The following is a 26,661-nucleotide window of genomic DNA, read 5'->3' as shown; positions in this document are numbered from 1 at the left end:
CACCATATATATATATATATATGGTGTTCATTGCTGGAAATATATATATATATATATATATATATACACCGTCTTTCAAGAGTGTATTATTAAGACTATGACAAATAGCTAAACTAAACTAAGAGAAAGGAGGGATAGGGATCTGTGATATACAACAAATAACTCTTTGTAGAAGATGGCAGCCTTCCAGCTTTCAACTATACACCTTCAGTCCAAACGTTCCACAACATCCATTTAGAAAAGACGGGGGGGGGGGGGAATGGTGTTAAGTGTAAACTAAATTTGTTTGTGAAAGTGTAGAAGCAATTTAGAAATTATTTACGTTAGGAATAGTTCTGTGTCGAATAGAGAGACAAAAGTTGTGTTTTAACGACAACAGCAAAAAAAAAAAAAAGCATTTGTAAATGTTATTCTTATTCTGTGAAGTAATTTATAAAAGGCGGTTGAAAAAAAAAATATTTATTCCTGTTTTTTAGGCGAATCTCAACTAAAGCGATATATAACTCTTTACTGTCATAAAAACAATGGTTATTAATTTGTATTTACCGTCAATTGCAACTGGAAATAAATAGAAGAGGGCCGTGAAAGAGCGCGAAATTTATAGTTGCGGCTTAATTTATTATGAAGATCTTAAGGATCTACGAGAATTCTTGAAGATCACGTTTCATGTGAACGGTGCTGGGTCAATGATGACATCGCTGTCAATGATCCAGCTGACATCGTTGTCATTGTTCAGTTAAAATTTCACGACGGAAAAACTCCGCCTGTTTCGTCCACTTGTGGGAAAAATAAGATTCATAGCTCTTCTGCGACTCTCGTGCAGTCAAAAGAAAAAAACAGTGTAATGATGTTGTGGCCGGTTAGGCTTGGATAAATTAGTAATACATCGAACTGTCATATACGAAGTGATGTTATTACGAGAGTATCTGGAGTAGTAATTGGATGTGTTCGCTAGAAAGAAGATGGAGATGGAGAAAAATTCCTCGTTCTGAAATTTTGTCATATTCTTAATGGACATATTGTAGCAGAATCAATACGGAAAACACCGTTTTCTACAAGAGGGGTGTTTTCCTTACTTCATTATGTATGATGGAGAAATTTTACAGTACAATTGCTGTATTTGTGTTCTGATTACAAATATTAATTATGTTTCTGCGCGCGCTTATAGAATCGGAAGCATTCAAATAGTATGATTGGTTATTTTGCATGTAATAAACGAAGTTTATTTCCCATTAGATTCTGAATTTATGCGTAGGTGGTAGATGATATTAATAATGTATTAGAGAAACTGTCAAATATAATACAAGAAGAATGGTAACAGTACGATATGTAGATGATATTCGTCTAACTGGAGAAAATGCTGAACATATTAGAATAACATTCAGAAAACTTAAAACTAGCGGAAATTAGGATTACAAATCAACTAGGATAAAACTGATATTTAAAAGAATGTAAAAACAACAGCAGCAAATGATCAGTTTACTGTTGATAAGTAGAAATTCAAAATTGTTACTTCTTTCCAATAACTTGGAACAGTAATTGCTCTTGATAAGAAAAATTAGTAGAAATACAAGCTAAAATATATGCATCTAATAGCTCTTATCATTCACTGCATCATTTATTATTATTATTATTATTATTATTGCACCTGCAGCGGAGTCCTAGGACTCATTGCTAGAGGCTTCTGTATCCCTCAGTAATTTATCTTGCAAATGTACTCTAATTATTAATCCTGTCTTTTTTTCTGGGAAGTTTGCTTGTTTTGTGGGAGGGAGTAAAAATAGTTTCTGGGGGGGGGGGGGTGAAATCCTGCTACATCTATATGACACCGGCCTCGAATAAAGGTTCTTCGTATCCCGAACGGGTTCGAACCCACTCAAAGGAAACGGCATCATACCGAGCTGTGGGTTTCATGTTTGGTGTATAGAGTAGGATTTTCAGAATATTCAACCCTTAGCCCACCTGTGGTGCTGATGCATATGTTTACAACTTTTCGTTGGTGGAATTCACATAAAAAAATCAATGATCGGGGAAAATTTGATAACACTGCGTGCAAGAGACTTTGTAAAATGCATACAAAATGCCTGTCCGTATTGGTTTTCGAATCCCCTCCTGTTGATCGGAGAGTGGGTATGTTATCCACTCGGCCAACTAGTCGGTCAGAAAAGTTGGCAGACTATCGCAGTTCCTGTATACAATTGTTTCCTCTTGTAATCGTCGCCACTGAATTGACATTAATTGCATTTAAACATTGCCACCTCAACAACATGCTGTGTTTTTCACTAGAATTAATTAGTATTGTGTCTCTCTGATAAGTAATTGTTTAGTTTTTGCCACAAACTAATTACGGTAACACTTCAGGAGCTATTCTCACTGTCTTCTTTATTCGCAGGGTGCTTGCCGACGAAGAAAAGAAGCCATTCATCGAAGAAGCGGAACGCTTACGTTGCAAACACAAGAAAGATTACCCAGACTACAAGTACCAACCGCGCAGACGGAAACCTCCAAAGACGTCTTCGTTCTTAGCGACCAACGTCCCTTCGGAAACCGCAAACCTTTCGAACAAAGGAGGCGTTTCGGGAGAAATTGGCGCACCTTCGGGAGACGCATCCGACACCGACGTTAAGCAGTTCGGAGCGTTTTACAACACGAGGTCCGTGGCGGCACATCCTCAGAGTCCTCCAACCCCGCCGACGACGCCGCACCACGGCCCGCGTTTCTCGACACATGGTAGGGAAGAACATCACCGGATTCAGAGTGCGGAACTGAATGTGACAGCTGCGGCGAGAGGTAAGAATATATCGGCACAGAATATTACGTTCTGCTCTGTAGGAGCTCTTCGTTATACATAACTGTATTATTAGGAACTCCTGCTTGTTCGATAATAACTTGTATTATTCAAGTTTAAATTTTAAATTCTAATTCATTTTTGCATGTCCAGATTTAAACTTTTAATCATAATCATTATTGATATCATACGTAAATGTAACAAGGAGTAGATAAGTACGAGAAAAGATGATAGATCAGTTAAAACTTATCTAAACTTTGTATTGTTAGAGGGGCTGCCACTTAACTGTTTTGTAGTTATTTACTTTCCAAGTATTTTGCACTTAGAGATAATTTTGTTTGAGTTTATTTCATACAGATTCGGTTGTTATAATTTCTGAATTCTTTGCTTGATGTTACGAGGTTCTTTTTTATTTATTAACTCTGTAAATGAAGGATACATTAAACTCTTATGTTCTGGTCTAAATCGTTAGCAAGAAATGTTTTTTTTTTTTTTTTTTTTTTTTTTTTTTTTTTTTTTTTTTTAGATAAAAGTTATAAGGTTGCTAGTTTTAAGCATGAGAAATGTTACTATAAATTTAGGTAATAATAATAATAATAATAATAATAATAATACACGTTTTTTTTTCTTTTTTGCTTATTCTAAAACAGAAGCCAAGTTGGTCGGACAAACTAGAAAGAAATCATAATGAGAATAAAAATGTTACAAAGAATATTTACAAAGCATTTAGAATGGTATGACTGAATCCCTTCAACATTTGATACGGGGAGTTAAACTTTGAAAATAATGATAACAAATCCGACGAACCGCTAGATGATACCACTGTAGTTAGTACAAAGCTACCTCGCCAGGTGTAACAGAGTAGAATTTGTTCAAGTTATTAATTGTTTATTTCAAAGCGATATCTTGCAAAGAGTAATCGTGATTTCGCTTTATGAAAAATTGACAGATTTCAAAAAAACAGCACGTGTATCTGTTTCAAACTGAGATTATCTGCCATAGAAGCCTTCGAGGTATTAAAACTTGCTTTCGGAAAGGAAGTAGTGAACAAAACTCAAATGTTCGATTGGTTTTACAAGTTCAAAAATGATGTAGCGTTTGCTAATGCTGCTAATCAAGGCATCAGCTGACTACCAAAACGATGGAAACATGACGTACATCAGGAAATATTGTCCATGAAAATGGACCATCGTTATGTAAGATGTGGATCATGCCGATACTTTATTATGGTCGGAGGCCACTCTGCTCTGACTGTGCTGAAAAAAAAAAAAAAAAATTTGCTGTCATCATCACGATTAAAAAAAAAAAAAAAGCGCCAACTTTTAGGCAGTGCAAAACACAAGACTTCTGCAAACAGTTTCAAAACTAGCACAAATGTTGGTCTTCAGGAATCATTTCTCAAAAAAAACATTTCAAAGGAGAGAACAGCATGATATGAGATATGAGAAGAAGAAGATACAATCCGTAAAAATTTTAATTCCATCTATATTGTGCTTTTTTTTTTATAAATAACGTAAAGGTGAATTAACCAGTCTCATACGGGACACAGGAATTTTCGCATTTCTCAAAACATGCTTGAGTTATATTTTCAGTTGTTTTGATTTTATGGGAGAATCAAGGGATGTAAATTGCAATCTGTTCTTCTGTCCATTTTCTTCTACATCCATAACCCCATAAAACTTCCTCATGAAAAGTTTAACAAGCTTTTTTAAGTTTTCTGTGGGTTACCATCATAATTCCTTATTTTTTTACTTTTCATTAACGGATCAGAATAATTTAGTTCGATTTTTTTATGTTTTCATTTATTGATCTCTCTCTCTCTCTCTCTCTCTCTCTCTCTCTCTCTCTCTCTCTCTCTCTCTCTCTCTCTCTCTCTCTCTTCCAGCTACTTCCTCTTTATTATTTTTAATATAAGCCAGAAGTTTTCTGCCTTGCTTTTTCGCGATCAATATACTAAACTACGAGGGTGGTCTGAAAAGTTCTCAGCCTAACAATGAAAAAAGGAATTTATAATTTCTAAATTATTTTTATTTTCAACATAATCTCTCTTAAGGCTAATACATGTATTCCAGCGATGCTCCAGCGCTATTATCCTGTCCCTGTAGTGGCTCTCAGTAAGATCTGCAATATACCCTTCTACAGCTGCAATCGCCTCTTGATTCAAAGAAAAACGCTCACCAGCAAGGAAGAGCTTTAGTTTTGGGAAGAGGCAGAAGTCAGAGGGAGCGAAATCTAGGGAATAGGGGGGATGTTCCAACAATTCATAGTGCAGATCGCTTAATTTTCCCATTGCCAAAACACCTTTGTGGGCAGGTGCATTGTCCTGATGAAAGATGATTTTGTTCTTTTGCAAACCGGGTCTTTCCTCACGAATTTTTTCGTCTAGTCTGGTTAAAAGATCGGAATAATATTTATTGTTTTACCCTTTTCAAGATAATTAATAAAAAAATGCCTTTAGTATCCCGAAACACCGATGCTATGAATCGGTGGCATCGGTGTTTTGAGTTCCATCAGCAGGAAAGGTGATGGAACCCGAAATGGAACCGACTTGGTCTTCTTTGGCGCTGAACAACCGACTTCTCTCCACTGTTTCGACTGTTTGGATTCTGGTGTGTAATGGTGAATCTAAGTCTCATCCATAGTAATAAATCGACGCAATAAATCAGTTTTATGCTTGTCAAAACGCTCCAAGCACTGTTCAGAGATTTTCATGCGAGTGCATTTTGATCTGATGTGAGCAAGCGCAGCACCGATCTTGCGCAAAGCTTTTTTATTTGCAATTCTTCATGCAAAATATATCCTACACTTTCTTTTGAAATGCCTATAGTCTGAGCAATTTCACGCACTTTGACTCGCCGGTCATCCAATACCATATCGAGCGCTTGATCAATGATTTATGGTGTTGTTATACTTTTTGGACGTCCTTCACGTGGATCATCTTCAAGGTTGGTACGGCCACGTTTAAACTCGGCATCCCATTTCGTAATTGTTGATAACGAAGGAAAAGAGTGCCCATAAACTTTAATGAACTTCGAATGGATTTGTTTTGGCGTTAAACATTTTTTTACAAAGAATTTTATAACCGCACGGTACTCAGTTTTATCCATTTCAAGGAATACAGCTTTTGCTTCAGACAGCTGTATAAACACAGACTACTTGATAGAATGACTTGCAATTTCACATGGATACTTATGTCAGATGTACCAACTTAGAAAAAAAAAAATCATGCCGATAGTGTTTCCATCTGTGGTCGAGGCCGAGAATCTTTCAGAAAACCCTCGTATGTAAGATTATTGGTGAAATCCGCGCATGCTTATTTTATTCTTTAACTGGAAATAGAAAATGCTACATAGCTTATACAGGAGAACAGAAGGGGGGGAAAATCTATTCTGAATTTAGTCAAACTAAATTTTATTGGAAATATCTCATTTGCTAGTCTGGTTAGCCGATTGGATACCATCTCCACTGTCCACTTCAGGGACTCCAATAAGCAGGATGGTGATCTTACGCTGGATATTGAAATTCAGGCCTGCCTGCCCACGATGGGTTTAAAAATAATAAGAAAGAAAAACAATGTTCGTGTGCACTTTTCTTTTTCTTCCAACACCTATCGCTTAGAGCATTGAACTTTCAACAATTATGAACTCTTTTTACAACTTTTTTTTTTATTCTTGTTGTTTATATCTGAAATAGATTCTGAAACAATATTGTTATATTATATTATATAGCGTAATGGTGAAGTGGCTCGACTCACAATACTAACCTACTATTCGGGCTAAATAAAGTTAATAGACTGAACCCAGACTTGTCTTTTTATTACAAGATTACTTTTAAAAAATGAAAGAATTTGGCCCTGCTGTCATCTCTCTCTCTCTCTCTCTCTCTCTCTCTCTCTCTCTCTCTCTCTCTCTCTCTCTCTCTCTCGTGTGTGTGTGTGTGTGTGTGTGTGTGTGTGTGTGTGTGTGTGTGTGTGTGTGTGTGTGTGTGTGTGTGTGTGTGTGTGTGTGTGTGTGTGTTTCGTTAGAAAAGTTACGTTGGAGGACCTCCTCCATAGTTACCCTTAAAGACAGACAGAATAACCTTGGATCCGATTTGGACCAAGGAATGCAAGGGACGGGAATTAGGTTACTTGAAAAACATACACAAAGAGAATGAGTGCCTATTGTAAGATATGTATATACATTCTGAAGAATGTTGTCACAGTTGAAAATGCATCTTGTGTAGCACGCTTTTTCGTCATTCATTTGACTTTTATTTGTTTCTTTTTATTAGATTTATTTGCTTCGTTCTGACGAAATTAACTTAATTGTAAGAGTAGTAAAACTCCAATGTTTATTACCAAAAAATCCCGCCATTTAAATATATCGTATTTGTTAACGCTAATGTTCGAAAGTTGTTAATGTTAACATTCCCTAGTCATTGTCAACATTAACTGAATCACATCGTTAAAGTACGAAAAAAAAATATTATTTCTCACTTTAACGAGTAGAGCGTATTACGAGTATATATCCGAAAAATCGTTAAAATAAGCTGCTCGCGTACGCCCGTCCACTATTCCGCGTCCAGAATTTCAGCGAAACGGATGACGACGGGTTTTAGAATTAAGGACAAAAAGTGGTGTTCTGAAGTAATTCTTTTGCCAATCACAGTTCAGTCTATGCAAAACAAAATTTATTACCAAGGATGAAATTCCTCGAGATGAAGTATCCTTGCGACAAGATGCAACATCTGTGTCTTGGCACTAGGCAAGGATATCGAAAGTGTCCCTGCAAATCTCAATGCTTCACAGGAATCTGTGAGTACCGTAAAAATAATTGACTACGCAATTCAAAATGCCATCAATCGCTAAGTTCTCCTAATAAATAACTAATGGAAATTGTCAGAAGGAAGCTTGCAATTATTTTTATAGTAATTTCAATTTTGAATTTGTTTTTGTTTTAAATGTTTGTCCTTAGATTAAAAATTTAAATGTGTTAAATTTTTTTTTTACTTTGTATTTTCTTTATTTTTTTTTAATAAAAGTGTCTAGTCACCTAACCTCCAACGTTACACAAATAAGATATAACACTTGTTGATAGTAAATTGCACGCGTAAAATACATCGCATGAGAAGAGGTACTTATTTGGTAATCTTTGTGTGTTTGAGATAAAATTCGAACTTTATCGATATTTAGTTAATGTTTATTAACTAATTACTTTACATATGATCTAGTTTAAGTGTAGAACGCATTTTTATTTTTCAACTTTAACTGAAAGGTAACGTGAACATTACGTAGGGAATCTGCAGATTAACGGAAATTCACACATTAGCGTTGACATATAACGATATTTATAGTGACACAACACATGATATTGAGTATAAATGTCACATGAATATGACATACATATTGAGAAGAATAGTAGGTGCTACGGAGACTTTTGAAAATAGCATGCCATCCTTCAGTTTTCCCAAGGTAAAGGAACAGTGGGGCATTTATCTTTTCCAGGACAATGCCTCTGTCGATCGTTTCCTAATTGTGAAGTGTCAGTACTGCCCATATAGGTATGGATTGATTCACCTACTCTTATGTATCCTACTCTTATATATATTCTTGGAGGAGCCATCAAGCATTAAACAATAGAACTCAATCAATTCTAATGAATTCCTCCCTCACCGTCAATTAATGTTGTTTCCAAAACTGCTAAGTGTTTTGAGGTAAACAGGAGTGATACGGATGGATAATATACTATACTCCTCTCTCTCTGTCTCTGTCTCTCTCTCTCTCTCTCTCTCTCTCTCGATTTATTCCATCTCCATACCGACTTGCCCAACGTCTAATTAACATAAGCATAACGCATTGATTTTTATCAACCTATCCTCCAGCCATAAATGTCTACTGCTTTCTTAAACTTTCATAAATTTATCCGCTTCTATAAACCTTTGCCGGAGGCTATTCCATATATTTCAACCCAAACAGTAAAATATGAACTTCATTTATTCGTACTTCTTCAATGTCTCTTTATTATGCCTATAGTAGAGCTTAATTCAACCAAGTGCGACAAGCTCGTGCTGTCTATTCTATATGTATCCCAAACTAACTCTTATAAACTTCAATTAAATCCTTTCCGCTCCTGCTAGATAAATTCTTCAGATTACAACTTCCATAACTATCCTGATATGGATTAGTGAATCTTTTCTGGATACCCTCAATTTCCTTGACATTTATTAAAAACTTGGGTGACTAAAGCCGGGAGCCATCGTCCAATATTGGTCTGACTAAAGACTTGTATAACGCTATCATTATGTCCTTAAAGCTACAGGTGAAGCTTTTAATTAATCCCACATTCTTTTGAGCTTTATTAATTACTTCATATGACTTCAGAAATTAAATTCCCTATCAACAAAAACATCCAAATCATTAACATTTTTGAAGCTTGGCATATATGCCTGTAATATGCCTTTTCATCTTAGTTCACATTATATTCAAGTAATATTATTATCTTAACGAATCGCACATACTTGTATTTGTGCATGTTAAATTCTAAATCCCAAGGGTCACATACAGAAGCGGAAAGGTTTTTTAACTCGAAACTCGGGTTTTTCATCCCACAAATCAGACACTTTAGCCAGAAAACATACGCAATAAGCAGACGTAATACAACTGAACTCACAGCCTTAGTTACTTCGTCAAATAATTCCAAATGAAGAATTAATCTAAACTAAAAACACTAAGGCTATCCAAATAATTGACTATTCAATCCAGATTCATATCCTAAACAAAGTGGAAAGTTTTACTCTTAATATTTGAACCTAAAATCATTTATGAATATATTAAATAAAAGCCCTATTGACCTCTGAGTCATTCTCTTCTAACTCCTTAGATATTAGATGATCCCCTAGTAACGCTAATTTAACTAACATGATCTATAATTCTCCACTAATTCTTCTGTGATATGCCTAATGCTGCGCAATATTTTTAAACATTGTGTAGTTTAGAGGATCAACTCTGATGCTTGATGCTTTCTAAATATGTATTAAAAAAAAGTTGACACTGTTCACTTTTGAATATCGCTTCTGTCCTACTACAGAGAAAATGCGTAATTGTACAATTATATATTAAAAAAATGGAAAGAAAGAAAATAGGGCACCTTACGTTATACTGATTTATTCAGCTGATGAATATGTACATTAAAATTGTTTCGACTTTATGTTTGAATCCGTTTCCAACTGGCTCAGATTCAAAAATAAACATACAATTTAGAGGCGATTTTAAATTTAACTCAGACTCCAGATGTCATTAATTTATTTCATACCGCTATTTCCGTTTTCAAAGACTCTCCTTTTGTATAGATGAAGATCTTAAATTTACTTACGAAAAAGATTAACGCTGTGGCGCATTCTTTCAAGGGAACATCATAAAAGCCATGACTACCAAAATAGAGGAAAGTTGGTTATAAACCAACCTTCCTCTATTTTGGTAGTCGTAGGAAGGTATTTGAATTGAAAAGAGAAATGGGACAAAACCTATGTAGAGGAAGTCTGGAAGAAGGAAGTCTAGAGGAAGTCTTTCTTTCTTTTATTTTTTCTATTCGCAAATTTTGTTGTGATATCGGTTTTATGAGCTTTGCAAAATGCGTTTTCGACCAAACCTTAAATCGAAGTCATCATTAATATCATTATTAAATTCAAATATTATTAGCGAATCACATTCTTGCTGAGAGGATTTTTAGCACTTTAAAAAGACCTTAATATAGACACGCATTCTTCACTCGATCTACACAGCGTAGTCTGCTTCTGGTCTTCCAAACTCATGACAGCGAAGTTGGATGTTTCCAGTTGTGGAATGTGCAATTTCTGCAGAATTCCAAACCAGAGCGATATCTAATGCATCGCTTGCAAGTATAAATGCGGACTCATCACTGAAAGGAATCGTTCCATTGGTGTACACTCTAATTTCGAAAAATATTTGCTCACAACAGTCATCGTTTGAACTGTGCAATGGTGAGCGGTGGCTTCTTTTTCCTCCCGACCTATCAGATTGCTTTCTTGCGGACAACAAACAACAAAAGCTAGACTGTGATATTCTTCATACTTTCTAACAGTTCTCCCCCCCCCCCGATAAAAACCAGACTAGTTTAACCAATTTTAGTTTCAATTCCAAATTTTGTTACCAAATCGTCCAGTTAGATTTCATATAGAATTAAACACGTGGCTCGTGCGATTTTTTCTTTGTAACTTCACTACAGTTAAATGATTAAACATTTATCTCCTATTTCACTTAATTCAACCCTATAACTTCATCCCTATAATCTAATTAAGATTATAGGGATGAAGTATTGTTAAAATCCTGTGTTTATATTAATCCAGCAATTGTATGAGTTGACATGTAAATATATCTCCGATTTGATTTTCCACATTGGAAGTGGGGGGAGGGGTTTAAAATGTTTCTTTGACTAGTAAACTCACGCACAAATACTATCTCTCTCTAGACTTGACGTAATATTACAACTTGTGCTATCCTCAGTTGAGATATTTAGGTCTTTATATTACAAATGGTTTGACACTCTCTTCAACAGTGTCTAATTCCATCTTCGTGTGCTGAGTAGGTTTAAAAGCAACTACTGCTGGATCCCACACGTTGCGGATATGAGTTTCTCCACTGGTGATCTACACATAGTGTATATATATATATATATATATATATACACTATGTGTAGAAGATGATGATGTTCATTATTCGTCTTTTTTGCAGGTTGCTCCATTTGTTCCGTAGAGACATTGTCGCTATTGGTTTAGGAATGTTTCTGCTATTACAAAAAGAGGCACTACTTTTTTTCGCTAGTGCAGTGTGTCGGAAAAGAGCCAGTAATTCTTAGTTCATTTGATTTCATTGAAAAAAAGCACGCTATATAAATTTGTTGATGAGAAATAAAAGAATGATCCCTTGTATTGTCTATATCAAAACCGATTCTTTAAAACAATCCGCCACTGTATAAATATAAAAGGAGGCTCTGTGCTCCTCATGGAGTGAAGAGAAATAAGTGTAAGTAATATTAATTAAAATTTTATAACAACCGAAAACTTAAACAATATACTCAAGCAAATAGAAGTCCATTGTTGAAGATTCTCGTTAATTAGGTTCTAGAGGTCGTGAGAAACTGAATCCTAATATTTCTCCGATAAAATCTGCATAAAAGAAAAAGAAAGAAATCGAGGCAGAACTTTTCGAAACCGTAATATTAATACGCAACCGTATTAATATTAATACGTAATAGTAGAAGTACACAATGGTAATTATAATGTTGTTAGAAGAGACCGAACACGGAAAAGAGAAGGTGTGTATTATTAGGATTTAAACTACTATATCACTGATACACTGAATTTCTCTTCGAGACAGGAGTTCGAGACGTTGGGATTAATTATAATCACATGGAGTCTCTGCAGTTGAGGGTAGAAGATTGTTACCGTAGTGGAGGAAGTTTGGAACTTCGGGATGGTATCGAAAGCAATATGGACGAGAAAGGGAATTAAACTAAGAGGGAAAATGATATTTTGAAAGCATTTCGCATAGAATTTCAATGAAAGATAACTGTGAAAGCGTGCTAAGAGAAGTAAGAAATATTAACTGGGAAGCACTGTTTAATGGGGAAAATTGTAACAATGAGAAACATCCTACATAATTTAAGTTTATCCCTGAAGTAAGTTTCGTGATAAACTTGGAGTAAACTGGATGAAGCTGGAAGTATGCTGGACAAACAAGTTCATTAAAAAAAAAGAAAGAAAGAAAATGCAGCCAAGTACTCAGAACATAGGAAATTGGCTACAGTTTAGACGCGGTTACTTGGCTGACATGATTGTTTCAATTATTGAGAATTTACGTAAATTTCCTTCCAAAGCGGTACTCACAGCACCAACATCAATAACACTCATTATTAAAATGAATATCTGTGAAGTACTATTTCTAAGTTGACTCGCTTTTCACCTACTAGATGGCTTTGTTTATTTATTTATTAATGAGAAAATTGGATTATGGAAAACTCCAAAGGCATTACAAGTAGAATTATTGTACATATAAATCTTTCTTTTCTTACTTTATCTTAAGTATTGATAACATTGGCAAAGAGAACAATTTCAACAGTATCTTTACCTGAAGGAAAGCGTGCTAAAAATATCCTATACATCACGAACTGAATGTAAAGTTATTCGTATTAAAGTCTAATTTCCAGTACGGTAAGCCTTCGTTTATTCAATAAAAGCTCCGCATTATGTAGTCTGATCTTTAAAATCAAACATCTTAAAATCCTCTCATTAATTTTCTCTCAAGAATTGGCTTTACACTTACTGCAACACTATCTTTTCAAACACTCGATCCCCCCCATCATTTTCACCAGAAAGACACTAGGAACAAGACACCGGAATTTGATCATGGAGGCACTAACAGCAGATCGAGATACGACGGCTCTTACTCAAGTTCTTTTATCTACCATTAAATTTCTCGAAAGAATTGTCATCAAATTTCGTAGAAATGTTAATGTCGGGGAGAAGAAAGTAGCTTAATGCAGCTGTGTTTAAAGTGGATAGAAGCATGATAAAAGTTTAAAAAAATTCCAGCTGTTACTAGTCTTGTGTGCTATAGCGGCAAAGAATCTTTACGTTCCTTTTAGGCTTGTTACCAAGCCTAAACAAACATAAATAAATTTCCTATCGATGTCTTGAATTTATGTATTTTGTTATGAATAGCCAACCGTTTGTTATACTAAATATTTCGACCAATTATTATTTGAAATCTTAGTATTTGTAATAATAGTTTATAATAATAATAATATATACATACAGAAAATCCATTTCGCTTTTTTCATGTCATTTCAGTGGCTTATTTTTAATATTCAATCTTTCCCCTTTCGGATAAATTATAGATCGGGAAAGCTTTCTTGCAGCCACATTATTGTTTTAATAACAGAAAGTTTTTTTTTTTTTTTTTTTTTGACAGAATGCAATTGTTTATCGATTGTTTTTTTTTTTTTTTTTTTTAATCGGTTTGTCCTGTTTTGCAAAGATTCTGTTTGTTTTGGATTTATGGCCGAATCAGTTAAGGCTATCAGGCCAGAGTGTGTTATGTCTGTAAATTCTGATCTACTGGCTGGTTTGTCTCGTATGCGGGATGAAAGTTTTGAAAAGAAATAGATAATCGCACTTTACGGGGGGGGGGGGATGCCATCACTTATTGAGACAACCTCATCGCTTTTCAAGCGGGAAAGATTTCCTTAATTCTTATCAGGATTGAAATTCATGTTTCCATAGAAATATTCAGTTAAATTACTTAACTAAGGTAACTGACAATTACACTTTGTAATCTCTTATAAATATTCATTATCGGAATGACTAAAACTTATACATGAACGAATAAATTCCAGTCTACTAACTTTAGGTCAAAGGCATTCCGTATTACTCAAAGTTTCTCTAATTTGGAATAAGGGACAAAAATGAGTGAATTGAAAATGAAATTCATCCATAAAAAGTGGGCTAATTTTATAACAGAATACTGTTGATAATCAATACTGTGAGCCTCTATAGCTTAGTCGATAATTACAATGCCCTTTGGGTGAACAGACCCAGGTTCGAATCTCATCTAAACGCAAACAATCTTTATAAGGGCTTTTTTTAATTGAAGGCGAATTCCACGGTCTTGGAAGAGCTGTTTTCTGCCCGGAAACTCGGTATTTTCATCGCAGACAATACACCGGCTTAATACGCCAGACATCGCAGACTTAATGCACTGCCTTCATAAGATGAGTTGCTTCGACAGTAAATTCAAACCAACTAACACTGATCTCATGCGATATATCACGTATTTCTTATCTAAACCTCTAGTCCGTCTGTCAGCAACTGGTAGGCACAACATCCAGTCCTCGAGTTTACTTTATGACTCTTTTGAAAATGTTTTCATGACACGTTTATTTTTAATATTTTAAATAAAAATATGAATATGTCAATCCGCTAACACCTTTTATTTCTCAAAGGGAGTAAGCAAAGTCTATTCAATCTAACTTTTTTCTGTTAGCAACCAGTTTCCACGTTGAGACGACAATGATAGCTGAGCCTATGGTGCCGATGATTTTGAAAGTATCTGGGGAAAGTGTGTGGTTGACAAACAACTGTTGTCGTTTCGAGATCCTAGATCCGAACTCGTCTTGTTGTCTGAAATTGTGTGAGTATTACTGGTTTGATTTTTCAGAGTTTGCGAGTTAAAAGCCCAACTTTCAGGAGGTAAAACTGGACTGTTCTGCATATACTTTAATAATATTTCTTTACTGACTAGATTAGAATATTATATCCGCTCAAAAATTATTTCTTTTTTATTCCTCATGGCTTGACAGTTTAATATGATAATAAATAGATTAAGTCAAGCTTCTTCGGAACTTTCTTCGGAAGTGTTTTAAATGTAGTGTTAGGTTGAATAATGAAATGTTTTTTGAGGTAGCGTGACAGCGACCAAATAGGTTGCAAGCCTTGGTCTGTTTTAGATACGACGAGGGTGTGCTGAAAGGTTATGATAATCACCAAGAAGGAATTGAGGTAGAACCACGTAACTTACACATTATTCTACATTACCCACGAAGTGTTATACACTTGTTACAACGCTGTTGCATCATTTGCAATCCTCTGAGAAAAAAGTCTTTCCCCTATTGCACAAACCAGTCCTTTTTGTTCTAGGTGTTTATGAGAACTTTTCCTCCCCCTCCCCCCCTCCTATGATCAGCATTTTCTGGGCAGATACACGAAGGTCAATGAACCTATAAATTCATTTCTCGTTTTTCCAAGACGGGTTTACTCCTCTGATTAGGGACCTTGAGCCAATTTAATGCACGGGATCGGTTTGTCTGTTCCGAGAGACGAAAAGCCGGAGTTTTGTGGAGAAAAATAAACCTCTACCTCGTATGAGACCGGCTAACTCTCCATTTGATCTGATGAAGGTTGGTCACGTCGTAGAAGGGAGCTACCAACTGAGCTCCTCAGGCGCGAATCTCCAAATACGAATAAGAAATCACTCAATGGCATTTTGAGTGAAGAGATGAACAGATGCGATTTCAAGTGTATTTCTTTTTGAACCATGGCATCAAACAGAAAGTTGAGAATGAAGAGAGCAACTTTAAAGAGATGTCCGGAGTACCAAATACTTTTCATTTTAATCGCGACTAATTATTTTTCTTATCCGTAAGGAAAGTGTATTTGTTATGAAAGAGTATAATGCAAGAATGCTATTACGAGAGTGAACGAAAAAAAAAATAATAAATAAAAATTCTCTAACTGATGGACTTAGGAAAAATAAAATCAGCACTTTTTTTGGAAGCTACTTCGACTGTTCAATAAAACATAATTAAGAAACAGTCTTAGCAATGGTATAATAATAATAATAATAATAATGATAATAATAATAATAATAATAATAATAATAATAATAATAAGAAGAAGAAGAAGAAGAAGAAGAAGAAGATATATGAGTTGTGCAAGGTGATAATAATAGTAATAATAATAACCTATGTGAGTTGTGCAAGACGTTAAATAAACATCACAGATACTGCGCAGTTATTCAGATTCGTTCGTGGAACTGATAGCATCTTTGCTATTTATGAAGAACTTGGTTCAGAGTTTGAAAAGCGCTGCCATGAACAACGGTATTCCTGAAAGTGAAGCAGACACTTGCTTCTTTGGAATTGGACTAGGAAAAATTTTAAGAAAAATGTAACAAACAGTAGTCGAAACATGTAGGGTTGTAATGTTCTAAGAACTGTGTCGTGGACCACTTCGCGAGAAATTTATTCAAGTTCGCTTCGAAACCTCAATGGTTGTGCACTACTTCAGTCGTTCAGGCGGTACTGTGCCACAAACGTTTACCCTTTAAGGATTTCATTAAATTCCATATTTCATAAGTGTAATATAATCTACGATTCTAAGATGCATTGATTAGCTTATCAATATTTGTAACAAATCTAGAATCATTGTTCTTTAAGCCTTGTGTTAAAAAAAAAAAAAAAGAAATTTGTCGGTTTGTCTTCCCTGTATATCATTATATAAAGTAATATTGCCTTGTGTTTCTACGTCCACATTATCCCCTTATCCCACCCCCTCCGCTTAGTCTAATTAGTTGTTTGTCTGTGGGTGGTCGCTGCATATCTTCTGATACTCTAATGATGGATGGGAATTCGTCCCGGTACTATATAAGGTAGGAATCAACCGCTAACACTTCAGCCATCATCAGGTGATCCGTGAAGATAGGCGAACTGTTGGCATCATTAGTTGTCTTGCGATGTACTTCTTTTCGGCTTTCTTTTTAAATGTTTTTTTTTTTTTCCCTTAAGAGTGATTCCTTATCAAGGATGTTCATCTGGTTTATTTGGAAACCAACTTTCCCCATCGTGTCACATGTAACAGCTTTCATATTTACTCAGTAGATTCCACACCTAATTAGCAGTCTTAAATGTGGATGAGGAGAAGGGGAAAATAAATAGAAAGAAAGTAAAGGAATAAGCACAAGTGTTGTTTTTCCAATATTCGAGACTTTAGCGCAGGATTTATTTACGAAAATCGTTTAGCCACACAACACTTGAATTTCAATCTCCATTGTAAGGTATTTTTGATCTGAACATTACTTAATATTTAATATTTTAGATGAAAAAAAAATCACATTTTTTCAACGAATCCTTGAATCTTCCCATAACCAATCTGAGCGGTTAGCCTAGTCGTTATGCGCTTGGCAACCATATGCCTGGGGAAGGAGTGTCCTAGGTTCGATTCCCGTCGTCGAGGAGCTTAAAAGATCTTCCTCAGCCATAGTCTTGAGAGTGGACAGCAGGACAGCAGAAAAAAAACCCCAGTTTATGTGGGGTTTTTTCCTACCGGAAGCAGGAAACCTGCCCCGTGAACACACGCGGATTATAGTCATGAATATCGCCCTTAGGGGATGCAGCAGAGGAGTGGCGAACCGGGCTGCATTAATTCGCCACTAACCCCTAATTAGTGGGAGGACTCAACCCGTCCTAGGACGGACGAGAAGGATAGGAGGAATTTTAGAATAGTCTTTTGCATAAATGCATATTTTTACGTGTAAATTGCGAGTGTTCATCTGGCCGGTTTGCCTGGTTCCGCCAACCAAAAAGGCCTCGCAAAACCGACTAATCTGCGGCGCCTCTAAATTGTATTATTACTATTTCTAATAATATTCTTCGAGATGTAAGGAAGTACATAAATGCATTTTATGCATTTTCTGTAGACACGTATATAGAAACAAATGTGATTATTACAAAGTTGATTGAACCAGTAAAAAATTGAACCGTGATACATTCAGAGAGTGATGAATCATCTCATATAAATACTAATTCCACGATGTAATAATAGGCAAAGAATTTTTAAAGCTTCTCAGATGTTATTAATAATACTTTAAATATCGATTTTATTGCAAAGAGATGTCGTATTTTTTTTAAAGTCCAGATGAATTTAGTTAATAAACAAAACTGAAATTATCAATTAAAATGCCGCGGAATAATACACATCTCTTTAGCAGAATTACCACAGTTATTTGAATAAATATTTTAGTATTTCAGACAAACTTGGAACACTCCTTTTTTAAATTACCGATCTTTTGGTTGTTGCAAATCCTTGGATCCTTTTTTAAGTTTATTTATAATGCTAATTCTATCTATCTTTGAAATGAAAACTGAATTAGTAAATATTAGTAAGGTGTGCACACGCAATGTTAACTAAATTGTATAATTAAATATGCAATTATCATTAGTATTTGTATAGTTAAATACAAATTAGTTAAGCCTAAAAGTACTCTCAAGGGAACCCCATTTTTGACTAGCGAGATGAGCTCTTCTAAAGCTTTATTTCGGATGATTAAAAATCAAAGCGAAAAAAAAAGCTTTCTCTAAATGGTATCCTTAAAAGTAAATCGTTATAATTTCGTTAACAGAACGTATAAAACGTAACTAGTGTTAACGAAAGTACATTTGGATTAAATAATACTTAAAAACTAATTCAAAACGAACAAACACTGTTCGAAATCCATCAGTAAGAGTTTTTTAAGGAGAGTGCTTTTTTATCCATCTTTTGATATTTTACTGCTTTTTTTTGTTTGTATTTGCTTTTATATGTCGATATTTCCTATTTTTTTCTCTAACTTTAGACAGTGGTCATCACGATTTTTTAATCAACATGCGTCGTTTAAATTTTAAGAATACCAGATTTTTAGAAAGATAAACTTGAACAAAATGGCCGCCAATCCGAGATAGGCCGTTGTGAGATACAAAATTTTGTTCTGCAGATATCTCATAGCACTTCGAGTTCATTCACTGACATTTTACTTTCTTCATAAAACTGAATTCCTTTTATGTTTTTTAATTTACTTGTTTTTAGAAGTCGCATTATACATAGTAAAACTTTATAAAATTATTATAACACAGTGATTGCCTAGAAGTTAACAAACTTAATATTATTCAGTGTGATTGTTCATTTCGTTACGCATGCGCATAAATTTGCGTATCAGTTGAAGAAACGGATGTTTCAGTGATTTGTAAGCAAGTGACAGCTAATGTTGCTCTTTTCCTGTTCATTATTTATTGCTTGTGTTTGTTACAATTTCATTATTGTAAAATGTATTCGAAAAGACTTCATATTTACTCGGTATCAGCATTTAAAACAAACAAACAAACAAAAAAAATTCTATTTTGAAATTTCTCGTTCATTTTTCTAACTATAAATATAACCAGTATTGAATATAAAAGCTTACTATAAATTATTATTGTTATGATTATTTTAGTGAAAATTATTTTAATTGTAACTATTCTATAAAACCTTAAGCCTAACTTTCCACTGCGTTGTTTATACAAGTCCCAAAGTACTATCTATTTGTGCTCAATTATCAGCATATCAAAATGTGTATAAACATCCATATGTTGTGGGAAAGTCTGATGGACAGCATTGAATATTTGTTACTAATCATTTTTTTATTTTATTTTTTTCTTTCGTCTAGGTCATGAATCCGCTAGCTTTGCTACAGCTGCGGCTGCCTCAAGTTCCCGTGCAGGTCCATGTAAGTTTGGCGGCATGGAGACAACTGCTCACGCTCCCGTAACCACTGATCCATACGTCCATTTCAGTCTGCAAGCAGGCCCTCAGTACCCGCATCTTCAACACCCGAGTCTGTCGGGGTCTGCATCACCGTCATCCACAGCTTGGAATCGCTTCACGGAACAGTTCACTCAGGACCGCCTCCGGATGGGATGTATTGCCCGTGACGACCACCCTTTATCTGGAGACGGTCTCATGGGAAGCGGCAAAGACGGCGACAGGACTAGCGGATCATCTCTCGAGCTCTATCGCAACCATAACTACGCTCCAGATTTCCACGGACGTCGGGCTGCTTCTTCAGGTTTCATGGAAGCCGACACTTTCGGCCACTGTACCAAAGCTTTTTCACCCCCTTCCGGCCTAATCAGCGTGCAAAGTTGCCCTGTTTTTAGCCACGTCGTTCCTACCCAGGAACAGGCGATGTTCGGTGCCGAACCGCGAGGGCCGGGAGATGGGTCCAGCTCTTGTGCTTACAATCCGGGCCATTCTCTGGGACATTTCCTTCCCCCTAAATAAGGGACGTGTGTTGCAAGAAAACAAGTGTGTCCAGCACGTGAGACATCACAAAACGGCAGCCCGGTAATGTGTCTTATGAGACATGTAGTTGTGGACAAAGTGAGAAATCACAGACTTCTGTTTACTAGGAAAAGGAATTTAGAATGGTATGTTGTGTTCTTCCCGTGATGTCTCTCTCTTTCATTTTTTTTTTCTTTTGTTGTTTCAAGTCTCTCTCTGGATAACATGTTTCCTTATTGTTTATGTACATATGTTTGAAATAAAGAGTGGACTCTTTTTTTTCAGCGTAATGTCTTCCTGAAATGGCATGTGTAATCATACGTTCATTTCCGTTTACCAAAAGACATGAACACAATCATTCAGAAATATCTATTTAATCAAGAATGAAATCTACACTATGCGCAAACTATGTAGAATCACGTGAACCTTTTTCGATTCAATGCATTAATAAATATTTTCTAGTGCATTATTGTAAACCATATCGATTGGAAACTTAAATATTTTAACCTTATTATTATATTGATTCATTTTGCTTCCTGCTGAGATAGGGATGGAATGAAACTGTGGAGAACGTGACTTCGGTTTCTCAAGTGCTAAACGAACATTTTTTGAAATGGTTTAGAATCAAAACATTCACGAATAACATTGTGGAAGAATGAGCTCATTCAAAATGAAGATTACAAAATTAGGATTGTTTCCAAAATTAGGATCTTGAAAACAGTGCCGCTTTCAGTTATTCTCCTACCTAGTCTACGCACGTGCCATTCTGACAACCCCCACTTATCATTTTCACCTTTTGGCAGTTCGCTTGGCTTACAGACATGCAACATACGACAACAATTTAAACTCCATCCAAAATTTAGTTTGTACCAGACGACGTACAGTAGATCTACAGTGGTTTTAAAATTCTAATCTCGCTCCCATTGTCTGTGTGTGCACTGAGAGCAGTGTCTAGTCATACTCCCACCAGGTAACCTTGTACGTAAACACGATAACATTGTCTCTAAGAGGAATAATTAACGTTAATTCATTGTCTCTAAGAGGAATATTTAAGGAATAATATATATATATAAATAAATAAATAAATAAATATATATATATATATAGAGTGAATAGTTACTTATCTTACGTTTTTTTTCTTCTTTCTATTCCTCTTATGCCGATTGATAGTCTCTTGTCATCTTAATAATTATATTGTAAGTCATTTTTCCGTGTTTATTCAATTCTGTTATTGATTTTATATTACATTAACTCCAATGTCTAGAATTCTTTATTTTATTTTATCTAGTCGAGTTTTATTCAGTATTTTCATCGTGATTTTTGTTGTTTCCGGTGAATATGTCATAAGTTATGATACAAAGTGATTTTTGCCATTTGCATTTAATAGATGGCACAATGTTTAATATTTAATGCGATACTGAATTTAATTCGACCATCTCTCTATTATATTATTAATTTTCATTATATTTTATTATTAATTTGTACAGCACTGGTGCTTCTTGAAAAAGTTTCGTATAATTTGTCTTTGATATCGATAACGTTCTTTTTGTTTGTTGAGAATTTATACAATAATATTTGTAAGTCATCTTCATGTTATGGTTCCATCGGAACATCCTTTGCCTGCCAATTTTATCTGAATTTCCATCCTTTATTTTATTATTAACTTTGCATACAAAGAAATATTTAAATGCCTATTATTCAATTGTAACAGTAATAACTGTATCCAGAGACATTTTTGGCATACGAACATACTAGTTTCACTTCGTTGTTTTTCGTAACATATAATTCTGCGTAATTAGTTTTGCTTAACTTCCCACTCTCCGCACGCACGCGCAGACACACACACATACAACGTGTGTGTGTGTGTGTGTGTATTTTTTTTTTTTTGAATCAACTTCAAAAAGAATAGGCTCTTTTATTCCGTCTACCTCTTTTTTTTTTCTTTTTCTTTTGAACAAACCCTCACTCTCTCTCTCCCCACCCAATGACAATGATGATGATAATTAGCCTATTATTCCACCCACTACAGAGTGAAGGCCTCTCCCATTGCGGGAGGGTTGGGGCTACTTCTCCCTCGGTGACCCAGTCCATCTTGGAGGTGTTTATTCACTTGTAAGATGGGAAAGGCAATCACAAACATCCATGCTTAGGTGGGATTCGAACCTGCAGCCTGGAGAGCGGATATGCTAACCATTCGGCCAACCAGGCTGTCCCCCAATGACTGTACCCTCCTGCTCTTCAAGAAAACACATAAATGGATTCCTACTTCCCCCTTAACCTCTTGTCCCCCACATAGAAGTAATGTGGTATGAGTTTTGCAACCTTTAATGTGCCAGGTGATATAATTAATAATAATAATAATAATAATAATAAAATGATAAAGAGCCAAGAGGCTATTTTTTTCCGGCGGTGTAAATTAAGTTAAGGGGATAATAAATCTCTCATTATTTTAAAGCCGGATACGAAACTCGGAGATCGAAATCTAATCTAAGAGTTTCATGCCGAAGAACTATCGGCGAGTCCAAGCGTAAGTCAACACCTGGGTGGTACAACACTAGGACAACTCGGAGCAAAGGTGGAGCAAGATCCCTCACTTTCCTTAATATTTTCTCATAATGTAAAACGCAGCTTCTAGGAGATGTAGTAATAAAATATATATAATATATTATAATATAATATATATATATAATATAATCTATATATTAATATTAATATGATATATTATATAATATATAATAAATAATAAATAATAAAAGTTGGATGGAAAGCCTGTTTTGACTTAGAAGGAAAGGAAATATAATTATGTTAGAAGATCCAATTCTGTGTGAGCTGATTACAGTTCGACTGAGTGAATTACTAGGATTACTGCTTGAAATGACAGGAAGATTGTGGTGACAAAGTCTGTTCTGCTGGACATTGCTAGTCAACGGTAGTCTGTCCTCTGCCAGCTTATTGTAATTTGACATAATCTAATTACTTTATTTTAAGTTTATTTGATTTACCTGCTATCGCACGCGAAACTCCTTGACCAGAGAGGCTTTTTTTTTTTCTTTTTTCCCTTAAATCATACGTGTAAGCTTCACAGTCTTGGTTCCCTATTAGCAGGAAAGTGTATGATTGTCCAATCTGTGTGAAGTGTTTGCCATTATCATATTTTCAAATCTCGAACATAGAATAGCATAAAATAAGTTAAAGTAGGGCTTTGATATGTCACACTGAAAAATTTAAATAAGAGCTTTTAGAAACAAATAGCGAAATTCTAAAAATGGAAAAAAAAAAAATTAAAACTCTTCATGCATCCAATTACGACCTGAAGAAACAAATAAGTATGGAAACGATGGGAGACAAAATGGTGCGTTTCACTACGATATTCTTAGGAAGAATGATGCGAATTTATATTTTTTCCAATATTTTTTGCGTGCTTTTATCACATGTTCTGAGTTAAACCAAAATGAAAGAAAGAAAGAAAAAATCAAATTTCATTGGATTCCATTCACCGATTCAAACGATTACGCAACACATTTTAATAAAGATTGAAATTGCTAAATTTCATTAAAATTCTTCCTGTTTGAGTGGAGTTCTTTCTTACAGAATGGATGTTATAGGTGTTTATGCAACTTCCGAATCCTACTCGAAAAGTTTAAAAGCATTTTCTTGAGGAGAAATAAAATAAATTGAAGTGGCATTATGGAATTCCTTTAAATTCCACCCATGAAAGGGTGCACAGCTTAGGTGAAATAATCTGATTTGTCTGAGTTATACACTAAACACGGTATTTTTATTTTATTTTTTTTTTTTCAAGCCGCTTCGGGCCTCTAATTAACATAGTGGCAGTTTCACATCGGAAGACCAAAAATCATCTACCACCTGAAGAGTATTACAAACACCCACGCTGCGATTTGAAGTGAATACTTTTTCGGAAGTATCTCTTATTTCATAAATTGATAGCCTTCAAACAAGACCAGATTCCTCTAAAAATAACAATAAATCCCAGTTTTGTTTTTCCATTCAGTTGAAGTTTATTAAATAAAAATAAATAAATAAATAAATAAATAAATCAGATTCCTGAGTAAATGCGGTATGCGAAATTAGCAAACAGCAAAGTTGAAAAAAAAAATAAAATAAATAAAAATAAAAAAAAATAAAAATAATAATAACATTGGCTAGCAAATATTAGAGAAGATAATGTAAGGCTATCTATGCAAGCAGAGTGGCGCAGTGGAAGCGTGCTGGGCCCATAACCCAGAGGTCCGTGGATCGAAACCACGCTCTGCTAACAGTTTTTTTTTTTTTCTTTCTCCCAAACTGTGAAATTCTAAATACGTTATTTTCCCGATAACAGAGATAAAAACATTATGAAGGCACCAAACACAATGTAGTTAGCTTTATATTTATATTTGCATTAAAAAATATAATACTTTAAAAAATGCCGGATTTTAAAAAACTCCCACCGACAACGTTGTACAGGGTGATTGTCAACTTCCTATAAAGCAGGGGTCTTCAACGCATGGCCAGCGGAGCCCTTTGCTGTGCCGGTTCCCCGGCCATTTTAAAAAAAATAACTACTTAACATTAAAACGCGATTAAATAAAAAATAATTTCAATGAATCCACGGGCCACTAAGCTATACTGCGGTATTTAGAATTGTAAGATGCTTTCCAGATTCACAAGGAACCTGTGCATTTGATACTTTACATAAAATCCCATAAAAATGCTTCTTCAGCCATCTACCAGCGCCAAGCGGTACTTAAGTGCTAGTACTAACGTCGCAGGTAGATGGCTGAAGCAGTAGTTCGTTTGAGTGCGCTGTCTAGTGCCTTCCTGATACATCTCGAAGGTTCTTGATACCTTATTATTTTCATATACAGTGGTATCTCGCTAATCCGAACCTCCTTAGTCCGAACCCTCCAGTAATCCGAACTGTGCTTTGAAAGAAGAAAAAAAAAAAGGTTTATTTATTACGTATTATTTTGTGTGCTATTATTTTTATTTAATAAGTATTATTTTAACTATTATTATTTATTTCTTATTATTACAATACGGTATAACTACTGATACACAAAAAGAGGAAATTCAAAACGTACATAATTTAGTTAAAAATATAAATCCAGATGTTGAAATTTCACAAACAGATGTTATGGAATGGATTACAGGTAGAACCGAAAGTGAATTCGAAATCAAATCAGATGCTGAAATTATAAATATGACGCTACAGAATGAATTAGAAGATGATGATGACGATAAAGAACTCCAAGAGAAAAAAAAAGTAAAACATGGAGAGGCAGTTGACAGTTTTAATATGCGTATAGAATGGGGTAAGCAGAATGATACGCCAATCCACAAAATTTTATTGCTAATGCAGCTCCGAGAAGACGCATTTGAAAAGTTTAGCTTCCAAGAAGCTAAAGAAAATCAGTGACTTTTTTTACAAAGAAATAAAAAACCTTTTTTGTGTTATTTTGTGAAACTTTTTTTGTGTTGTGTACAAGGAAGTGATATTTTTTACCCCAATTAAGTTATGTACTGAACTATGCATTATTAAATCAGAATCCTCAACAATACAGGTACATACAAACTAAATTTTTTTACTAAAATAAACTTGTGTACTAAATTATTTTTTAAGTTTTACATTACAGTATAGTAGCTTTTTTCCTATCAAATACTTCATTTATTTACAGAATTAAGTTGATGTACCATTCGAATCTCATTATTTTGCTTAGACGCTAGTTATTGTTGTCTCTTTGGGAGAAAATTCGCTAATCCGAACGAGCACGGTTTTTATTAGTTCGGATTAGCGAGATACCACTGTAAATACAAGAGGATCTCATCCACAGTCAGTCAGTCAGTCATGAATAGTGTGATATTCGTGTATAAGCGCGCGCGGGTTCGTCGTGTCAGCCATAGCCACTGTTGGTGCCACGTTATTTTGCGCCCTAGGCAAAGTTTACAAGTGCGCCCCTTATTTCATAAACTAAAATGTTTCTAATTGACATTAAACAAAATAAAATTGTCTTTCAGGTTAAATTAATAGGTAAATTAATAGGGCTTTTTTTATTTTATTTTTTAAATTAATTTGAAAATTCTCTGTTATAATTCATTTACAAAAAAAAAAAAAAGTTATAAAATACCGAAATTTAATATTTTAAAATGTTAACGTTTTAAAATATTTATATTAACTGAATTTAAAATAGCGGTAAGTTCAAATCATTTAGGTAAGGAACAAAAAAGAACCAAGAGTTAAATAGTAA

General features: G+C 34.8%; 1 protein-coding gene and 1 non-coding gene across 2 annotated transcripts in view; both read left to right on the top strand.

The window, feature by feature from the left end:
• The window catches only part of LOC150098740 (uncharacterized), a 66,131-nt gene extending 45,505 nt beyond the window's left edge, over positions 1-20,626 (top strand). Inside the window, exons 2-3 of the mRNA XM_090405503.1 lie at positions 2,393-2,790; positions 19,800-20,626. Of these exons, the coding sequence (XP_090261629.1) occupies positions 2,393-2,790; positions 19,800-20,413 (1,012 nt within the window). The 3' untranslated portion in view covers positions 20,414-20,626. The remainder of the gene's footprint in view (positions 1-2,392; positions 2,791-19,799) is intronic.
• Positions 20,627-24,617: 3,991 nt separating this feature from the next.
• On the top strand, positions 24,618-24,689 carry TRNAM-CAU (transfer RNA methionine (anticodon CAU)). Its single transcript has one exon. It is a non-coding gene; the product is annotated as a tRNA-Met (tRNA).
• The last annotated feature ends 1,972 nt before the right edge of the window (positions 24,690-26,661 follow it).

This window comes from Typopeltis vanoorti, chromosome 15 (assembly GCF_054136105.1).
Source record: "Typopeltis vanoorti isolate ZY-2024b chromosome 15, IOZ_Tvanoo_1.0, whole genome shotgun sequence".
Lineage (NCBI taxonomy): Eukaryota > Metazoa > Arthropoda > Arachnida > Uropygi > Thelyphonidae > Typopeltis > Typopeltis vanoorti.
The sequence above is the reverse complement of the archived record's forward strand: the minus strand, read 5'-3'. Positions and strand labels throughout refer to the sequence as shown.